This window comes from Arachis ipaensis, chromosome B9, assembly GCF_059453495.1.
Source record: "Arachis ipaensis isolate K30076 ecotype BB chromosome B9, ASM5945349v1, whole genome shotgun sequence".
Classification (NCBI taxonomy): Eukaryota; Viridiplantae; Streptophyta; class Magnoliopsida; order Fabales; family Fabaceae; genus Arachis; species Arachis ipaensis.
Genome location: NC_142444.1, coordinates 67,215,402 through 67,224,892, shown reverse-complemented (window position 1 = coordinate 67,224,892; position 9,491 = coordinate 67,215,402). Strand labels below are relative to the sequence as shown.

At 42.3% G+C, this 9,491-nt stretch overlaps 1 protein-coding gene across 1 annotated transcript; it reads right to left on the bottom strand.

Annotated features, from left to right (window-relative positions):
* Positions 1–5,262: 5,262 nt before the first annotated feature.
* LOC107615601 (uncharacterized) lies at positions 5,263–7,777 on the bottom strand. The gene is made up of 3 exons (XM_088499016.1): positions 6,902–7,777; positions 6,100–6,810; positions 5,263–5,796 (listed from the first exon to the last, which is right to left on the bottom strand). The coding sequence occupies exons 1-3, from the start codon at positions 7,775–7,777 to the stop codon at positions 5,263–5,265; spliced, it is 2,121 nt and encodes a 706-aa protein (XP_088355142.1).
* Between the last annotated feature and the right edge of the window lie 1,714 nt (positions 7,778–9,491).

Genomic DNA, 9,491 nt, shown 5'->3' with positions numbered 1-9,491 from the left:
CAATAGAGTGTTGAATCGCGTCAAACTTTAGATTCGTAGCCTCAGAAGTTCTGGCCCTCTCAGCTCGGTGTTCCTCCGTTACCGACTCAAGCAATTGAAAGAGTCGCTTGATGTCCGCCTCCATCCCTTTCATCCTAGTATTATCAGCCACAGCCATGGAGACAATGAAAGCACCAAATGGAAGGGTGTAATATGAATTTTTATTGAAGGGAATAGCAGTAGCAGGTATACACACTATGGAGGACTCAAGCCTCAATATAACAGTATAGTAAGAACAGAATCAGTATAATAAAGAAGAAAAGAAAAATTGTGAAGGAACGACATTAGAGACAATCCACGTTCCTCATCCAAAGACCACATTACGCGTATTCCTCTAACCGCCTATTAGTAGTTCTCATTCTTTCACTTCTTCTTGGGACTTGATTTACCCCTATACTTGCCATCTGTCCCTGGCTTATAACTGATTCCTCCTCCCACATATGTGGCTCTAAGGTATGATTGTTATTACTATTTTCTGCATAGGTAGCCTGGTTAACCTCAACGTGCTCTGCCTTCTTCCTATTCGTTACACCTATCCTCCATGCGATCCTATCGCCACCGCCTTCCAAACCTCCTCAATCCCAGTAGAAAGCACAGTTAATAACAATGCAAGTAATTCACAAGTAAAAGCATACAATGCAAGTAGATCAAGTAGGCAAATAGCCATGTTATTCAATTTGGCATACAATTACAAGTCGGCAAAGCAAACAAACAGATAGGAAATGCATATGATGAATGCCTGCCCTACTGGCTGTGATATCACATTGTCGGTTCAACTGCCAACCCGACACATCTCCATGGAGACGTCGCCCTTCGGATTTCTCATATGGGAACCCCCGAGATATAGTGCCCGGATCACTGTCCAGGTACCGGCGCCTGCTCGCCCTATAAATCTGAAGGGTTGCGAGTGGGATACTCTTGCCTCAGACCTCACATCTCAACGTAAGCGGGATTAACAACCGTCCTTACGCCGCCCCCGCTACCTCGACAGGCGGGATTAACCACCGTCCCTAGTCGAGCGCATAGCGTCTCATAAACTCAATAAAAACATTGTTTCAGTGGTTTTTAGAAAATATTTTCAATATACAGAGATCCATCATCTTAATTCGAGTCATCGACTCAACTCAACCACTGTCCATTCATAACTCAGTTTCCAATGTCAAAAGTTCATCATTCCTTATCTCATATATCACTTATCCTCCACCTAACGTCAAATCATTCTTAGCACGCTAGAAACCTAGGCTTCCGTTTTCTAATTTATCATAAAACCATGTTCTAGAACCCTTAAGTTATTTCCCATGTTCTAATACTCAAAATTAAGCCCAAAACTCTTAAAATGGTATTTTAGAAGCTTACAACCTTGTTGGGAAGGTAGTATAGTCGAAAAACAAGATGGGTGCGTACGCACAGGGGTGTGCGTATGCACAGGTGACAAAACTTTTAGAATCTGTTCCCTCGCACAACCTGTGCCAGCACCCCTAACAGACTGACCTTCCAGACGTGTGCGTCCGCACAGACCTGTGATATGTGCGCGCACAAGCTATGCTAGCGTTGCGAACAAAGCGCACTTCCCTGTCTGTACGTGCGCACAGGTGTTTGTGTCCACACAGGTCAAAATATTTGCAGGGTGTGCGACCGCACGAGGGTGTGCGCCCGCACATATCAAAAATCATGAAATTCTACAAAAGTTCAGAATTTCAGATTTTTAACACAAATTTTGCCTGATCATAACTTCCTCTAAAAAATTCCAATTTCCACAAACTTTATATCGATTTAAAGGGTTTTCAAAGATCTTTTATAAATAAATTTCAATCAATTTCGAAAATCGAGGCAAAAGTTATGATCGGACAAAGTTTATCAAAAACCCAATGTTACCAAACTTTACAATTACCACCATATCTTACCATACCGATACCAAATCATACCAAAACATCCAAAACTCCATTTTTTCATCAAAATGTACCTGTTGTATCATAATACACCAACCTTACCACATTCTCCTTCTCATTTCATTACTCTCAATTCCAAAATCAACTATATAACACTTATGATCAAAATCATCACAAAACCCACCATTTCATAAATCACAACACTACAATTATCATAAGGAACCAACTTCCAATCCATACAGTCATTCAACATCATCTCATCATTATAATTCATCACAAATCAACCTAATATTCATTAATTCATCAACATTTAACACACCAACCATCATTTTAGTTCAACCTATCTTATTGGTCACTAGCCTATGTGTCCATGAATATTATATACTACATAGAGGAAACAAAAACCATACCTTAGCCGATTCCCTTTATGCACCCAAATTCCAACTTAGCACAAAGAAGCTTCCAACCACAATCCAAGCTTTCAATTCCATTCCAATAAGCACAATTAAGTTCCAAGAGCTCCCAAAGCCACAATAATCAAACTATATACATATAAATCACCTCAAATCAATCTAGGGTTCCAAATAAAGATAAATTCACAAGGGTTTAGTGGCTCTTACCTCTTCCAACAGATTTGGATGTCAAAACCCAAGGCTAAACATGGCTTAGAGCAAACCTAAACATCCAAAATCACCAAAACTCATTTAATAAAAAAACCTATAAACCCAAAATTTTGAGGAGCAAAACTGAGTGAGATTCAAGCTTTCCTTACCAGTTTCTTATATGGGTTTTGTAGAACTCTTCACAAGGAACGCGTAGCCGCTGACGGCACACAAATCGAAGCACCGTAGCTCGAGATATCACGAAGAGAAGAGATGGGTGAATAGTGCTCTTGGGGTTTCTTTTCTTCTTCTTCTCTTCAGCAATGTGTTGGGTGTGTTTGAGTGTTATGAGTGATTGGGTTCACTAATGAACCCTTTTATGCCCAACTTGGGTCCGGTCCAACCCGTTAGCATTTTTAGCCCGTTTGTCCCAACTTCGGGCGAAACCTTTAAAATTAACACCCGATTTTCCATTCCTAACATTTTTCTATGGTTTTCGCCGGTTTTTACTTATTCTCATGTGGTATTGGGAAGGCTTGAACCGATTCAACGGGTTCAACTGTTGGTTCACGGTTTTTCACAGAAAGAACATTTTTTGACTCAGAAAAACCTACTGAGTCCGAAAATCACCTTTTAATCCTCAAATTCTCACTCTAACTTTTCAAAATCTAATTTGGGCCAATATTAATTACTTAATTAACCGGTTGATTAGTTGCGGTTCTTACATTCTCCCTACCAAATAAGAAATTTTGCCCTCAAAATTTGAATTACCTGAGAAATGCTCGGGTTAATCCTTTCGCATCTCAGACTCCAATTCCCAAGTGTGTTCTTCTACTCCTGCTTGCTCCCAAGCAACTTTAACCAATGGGACATCCTTTCCTCGCAGCTTCTTCACACTAGTGTCATCGACCCTCACTGGCGTTACTTGGAAAGTCAAGTTCTCTTCCAACTTGATCGATTTAGGCTCCAACACATGAGCTGGATCCGACGTGTACTTATGGAGTTGTGACACGTGGAATACGTCATGCAAGTTAGACAGATGAGGTGGCAAAGCGACTTGATACGCCACCGGCCTGAATCTCTTCAGAATCTCAAACGGTCCTATGTATCTTGGGTTCAACTTTTTGGTCTTGATTGCTCTTCCAATCCCAGTTGTCGGTGTAACCCTAAGGAATACGTGTTCTCCTACTTCCAACTCTTAACGGTTTCCTTCTCTAATCCGCATAACTCTTTTGTCGACTTTGAGCAGTCAAAATCCTTTCTCGTATTCTCTTAATCTTCTCAGTAGTCTCTGCTACCACATCTGGACCCAATACACTTGCTTCACCAGATTCATATCAACAAAATGGAGACTGGCACTTCCGTCCATACAAAGCCTCATACGGAGCCATCCCAATGCTCGCATGAAAGCTGTTGTTGTACGCAAACTCCACTAATGGCACGTATCGGTCCCAACTTCCGGGTTGATCTAATACACATGCTCTTAGCATATCTTCCAATGTTTGAATAGTCCTTTCCGATTGTCCATCAGTTTATGGGTGTTGTGCGGTACTGAGACATAGCTTCGTACCGAAAGCCCTTTGGAAGGCTCCCATAAACCTTGAAGTGAATCGGGGATCACGGTCTGACATTATGCTCAATGGCACACCATGCAACCTTACTATCTCTTTGATATACAATCTTGCTAACTCTTCCATAGAACAATTCACTCGAATAGGCAGAAAATGAGCCGATTCGGTTAGGCGATCCACGATCACCCGAATCGCATCAACTCCCGACCTAGTCCTCGGTAAACCGGTCACAAAATCCATAGCAATTCCTTCCCACTTCCATTAAGGAATCTCAAGTGGTTGTAGCATTCTTGACGGTTTTTGATGCTCTATCTTCACTTTCTGACAAGTCAAACACTTGGATACCACTGTAGCTACATCACCCTTCATCCCAGGCCACCAGAACATCTTCTTCAAGTCATAATACATCTTTGTGCTTCTGGGATGAATAGAAAACCCACTGTTGTGAGCCTCTGACAATAAATCTTGCCTCAAACTTCCTACATCCGGTATGCAAATTCTTCCCTTGTATCTCCATAACCCTTCATCATCCTTAGTGAATTCTTCGCGCCTCTTATCACCAACTGACTGAAATAATTGCTGAAGCCTCTGCTCATCTTGTTGAGCTCTTTGTATTTCTGATTTAAACGTGCTTGAGATTTGTAGCAGGTTCAAACAAGCTCTTCCGGCAACTTCACCAATATCCAGCTTAAGATCTACAAACTTATCCACTAGCTCTTCTTCCTTGATTCTCATCCAAGCAATTGTTAAAGATTTCTGACTCAGAGCGTCTGCTACTACGTTCGCCTTTCCAGGGTGATAACTCAACTCGAAGTCATAATCTTTGAGCAATTCCATTCACCTTCTCTGGCGCATATTTAGTTCTTTCTGATTAAAGATATACTTGAGACTCTTACGATCAGAAAAGACGCTAAACCTTACTCCGTATAAGTGGTGTCCCCAAATCTTCAATGCAAACACAATCGCCGCTAATTCCAAGTCCTGAGTGGGGTAATTCACCTCATGCGGTCTCAGCTGACGCGATGCGTAAGCCACCACGTTCCGGTGTTGCATCAACACGCAACCCAAACCCTTCAAGGAAGCGTCATAGTACACTTCAAACGGTTCATGCGATTCCGGCAAGATCAAAACAGGTGCTGAAGTTAATCTCTGTTTTAACGTCTAAAAACTCTCTTCGCACTCCGACGTCCACACAAATGGCACTTCTTTCCTTGTCAACTTTGTCATTGGTAGCGCAATCCAGGAAAATCCTTCGATAAATCTCCGGTAATATCCGGCTAAACCCAAAAAGCTCCTGACTTCCATCACAGTCGTCGGTCTTTCCCATTCCATCACCGCTTCTACCTTTGAAGGGTCTACGGCTATTCGTCCTTTGCTCACCACATGACCTAAGAACTTTACTTCTTCCTTCCAGAACTCGCACTTCGACAACTTAGCATACAACTTTTGCTCCTTTAGGATTTGCAACACAATCCTCAAGTGTTGCTCATGCTCTTTCACCGTCTTAGAATAAACTAAGATGTCATTTATGAAAACCACCACGAATTTGTCGAAAAAGGGACGAAAGACTCTGTTCATGTAATCGATGAAAACAACAGGTGCATTCGTTAACCCAAAGGACATTACCGCAAACTCGTAGTGTCCATAGCGTGTCCTAAATGCCGTCTTAGGGATATCATCTTCCTTCACTCTTATCTAATGGTAACCGGATCTCAAATCAATCTTGGAAAACACTCCTGCTCCTTGCAATTGATCCATCAAGTCATCTATCCTTGGCAGTGGGTACTTATTCTTCACAGTCACTTTATTCAATTGTCGGTAATCCACACACAATCGCATTCCTCCATCTTTCTTTTTTACCAATAAAACTGGCGCTCCCCACGGTGATACACTCGGTCAAATGAACCTCTTGTTCAGAAGCTCTTCCAACTGAGTCTTTAACTCTGCCAGCTCTATCAGAGCCATTCTATAAGGCACAATCGACACTGGTCCGACTACCGGCACCAATTCAATTGTAAATTCAATTTCCCTCTGAGGTGGAAACTCAGGGATATCTTCCGGGAACACTTCTGCAAAATCTTTAACCACTGGTATCTGATCCAAGTTCTGCGCATCACCCAACGTATTTGCAGCCAATAGAATATAACCCTGACACTCCTTCCCACTACAATGCACCATTACAGAGTTCAGGTAATACCCCATAGCTAGGACTGCCTCATTCTCTCCTTCTGGCATAAACTGAATTGTCCATTCAAAGCAATCCAACAAAATCCGGTTCTTCGACAACCAATCAAACCTCAAAATTATCTCCAGCACCACCATTGGTAAACAGATCAAATCGTGTACAAATTCTCTACCCTCAAGCTTGAAACCTACTTGTCTACAACCTGACCTAGTCATAATTGTTTGATGCGGAGTATGCACATACATATCAAAAGGTAACTTTGACACTTTTAAACCTAATTCCTCAACTTTAACAAACGAAATAAACGAATGTGAAACTCTAGTATCATACAATGCAACTAAGGGCTTATCACCAATTAGACATATACCTCTCATCAATGGATCTGCCTTGGAAGCATCCTTGGCATTCACAGCAAAGACTCGACCTTGATGCTGACTCTGGCCTGCATTCTGATTCCTCCTACGAGGGTAATCCCTCGCAATGTGGCCAGGAAACCCACACTTGAAGCAACCACCTAAACCAATCTTGCATGAGTCATAAGGGTGAAAATGTCCACAATAATTACAAGCTAAATCCGGAGAACTCTTACTCTTATTTTCTCTTCCCTTAGCATACTGAAACTGATTCTGATTGTTCTTTCTGAAGCCCCCTTGGATGAAAGTACTTGCCACGCCCTCGACTAGAGCTCCCTCCATGAGTGTCCTTGGATACCACCACGGTCTTGGCATACTCCTTCATCACTCTAGCCTTATTCACCAAGTCAGAGAAGACACGGATCTCCATAGGAGCCACAGCAGCCATAATGCTCTCCATTAAACCCCTTTGGTACTTAATGCACCTCCAGCTCTCGAAAGTCTTCGAGTCACCCTGACACACCCGAGAAAACCTACAAAGCTCTTGGAACTTGGTGTACTCAGCGACAGAAATGGAACCTTGCTTCAGCTGCATTAGCTCCATCTCCTTCGCTTCCTCTGCAGACTCAGGGAAGTATTTCTTGTAGAAAGCCGTTTGGAACACCTCCCATGGAATGTCGGCGTTCTGAAGCTGTAGCAAACGACACTCAGCTTGCCACCAGGGCTGGGCCTCTCCCGCTAGCTGATAAGCGGCAAACTCTACATATTGATTAAGAGGAACATGCTGCGCTTGTAAAGCACGCTCTATAGCCTGGAACCAGTGGTTCACTTTAGTAAAATTTGTGGATCCTCGAAAAGTTGGCGGATAAACCTTACGGAACGTTGCCAAGTTCATCGGAACTACTCCCGTGTTATCGCCATTTCCCTCAGCATTATTATTGGCATTTCCTTTGCCATTTCCATTACCATTCCCCACCGGTTGGCCTAACCTCTGAACAGCTTGCAGAGTCACAGAAGCATTCGCTTTCATGGTGTTCACTAAGTTAGCCATGGCTGCCATGAACTCGGCATGGTTATCAGCTGGTTGCTCATTCCTACTTTCCCGTGTACGTGTCCGACCTCGCACGTGAGTGGCCATTAGGGTTCCTGTCTACACCAAACAATCGATATCAAGGTGATCAATCTCAATATCAAAAGCCTAGTATTTAAATTATCCCAAACAGGCACTCACAAACAAGCATGCTATGCATATATCAAGTAGATAACCTAATAGCGTCAAAGAAAAGACTCACAGAGTATGCAATGAAGCACAATCGGTCCATCCCTCAGGCTCACGAGGACGAACCGCTTTGATACCACTAAATGTAATACCCTAATTAGCCTAAGCCTTACCTCGCGTCGTAAAGCTAAGGTTAATCAGAGGTTACGACAGTTCTAAGCTCACACGTATAATATATAGAAGAATAATATAATATCTAGAAGCCCAGTGAAAGATATAGCTCAAATTTTGGATTTGAAAAGCGCAAAATGTACTAACGAAACTACTAGCTTGAGGCACAAGAAGCAGAGAAGATATATCAAAAGATAAGTATATAATATCATAGGAAACTAGCCACAACTCACGGAGTTTAAGCCGGCTAGCCATATACAAGTATACAGAACCATATAGAAACCTGACAGTTTAAAAACAGCTTATACAAGTTTTTCTCTCATAATACAAGCCTCTAGGCTAAACAAAATACAAAAGAGAGATGTATAAATAGATAAACCAAAAAGACTCCAAAAGAATCCAGGATCCTCCGCTTCTGTCACCATCCAAAGCAACTCACCGAGGTGGATTGCGACCTGCATCTGAAAAATACAACAAAGATATGGTATGAGAACCGGAGGTTCTCAGTATGGTAACAGTGCCTAGTGATGTAGGATATAAGACCCCGGGACGCCAAAGGCAATCCTAAGCTCCATATCCATCACAAGATTCAAACTTAAGCATAATATAAACCTTATCATAATTAAACCGGGTGATCTATCTAAAGGGAGTTCCATTCTAAACAAACACCGCTGTCCTAAAGCCTTCTTCAACCTATCCTCCATGCGATCCTATCGCCACCACCTTCCGAACCTCCTCAATCCCAGTAGAAAGCACAATTAATAATAATGCAAGTAATTCACAAGTAAAAGCATACAATGCAAGTAGATCAAGTAGGCAAATAGGCATGTTATTCAATTAGGCATACAATTACAAATCGGCAAAGCAAACAAACAGATAGGAAATGCATATGATGAATGCCTACCCTACAGGCTATGATATCACATTGTCGGTTCAACTGCCAACCCGACACATCTCCATGGAGACGTCGCCCTTTGGATTTCTCATATGGGAACCCCCGAGATATAGTGCCCGGATCACTGTCCACGTACCGGCGCCTGCTCGCCCTATAAATCCGAAGGGATGCGAGCGGGATACTCTTTGTTCAGACCTCACATCTCAACATAAGCAGGATTAACCACCGTCCTTACGCCTCCGGTGCTACCTCGACAGGCGGGTTTAACCATCGTCCCTGCCGGGCGCATAACGTCTCATAAACTCAGTAAAAACATTATTTCAGTAGTTTTCAGAAAATATTTTTAGTATACAGAGATCCATCGTCTCAATTCGAGTCCTTGACTCATCTCAACCACTGTCCATTCATAAGTTCATCATTCCCTATCTCATATATCACTTATCCTCCATCCAACATCAAATCATTCTCAGCACGCTAGAAACCTTGGCCTCCGTTTTCTAATTTATCATAAAACCATGTTCTAGAACTCTTAAGTTATATCCCATGTTCTAATACTCAAAATTAAGC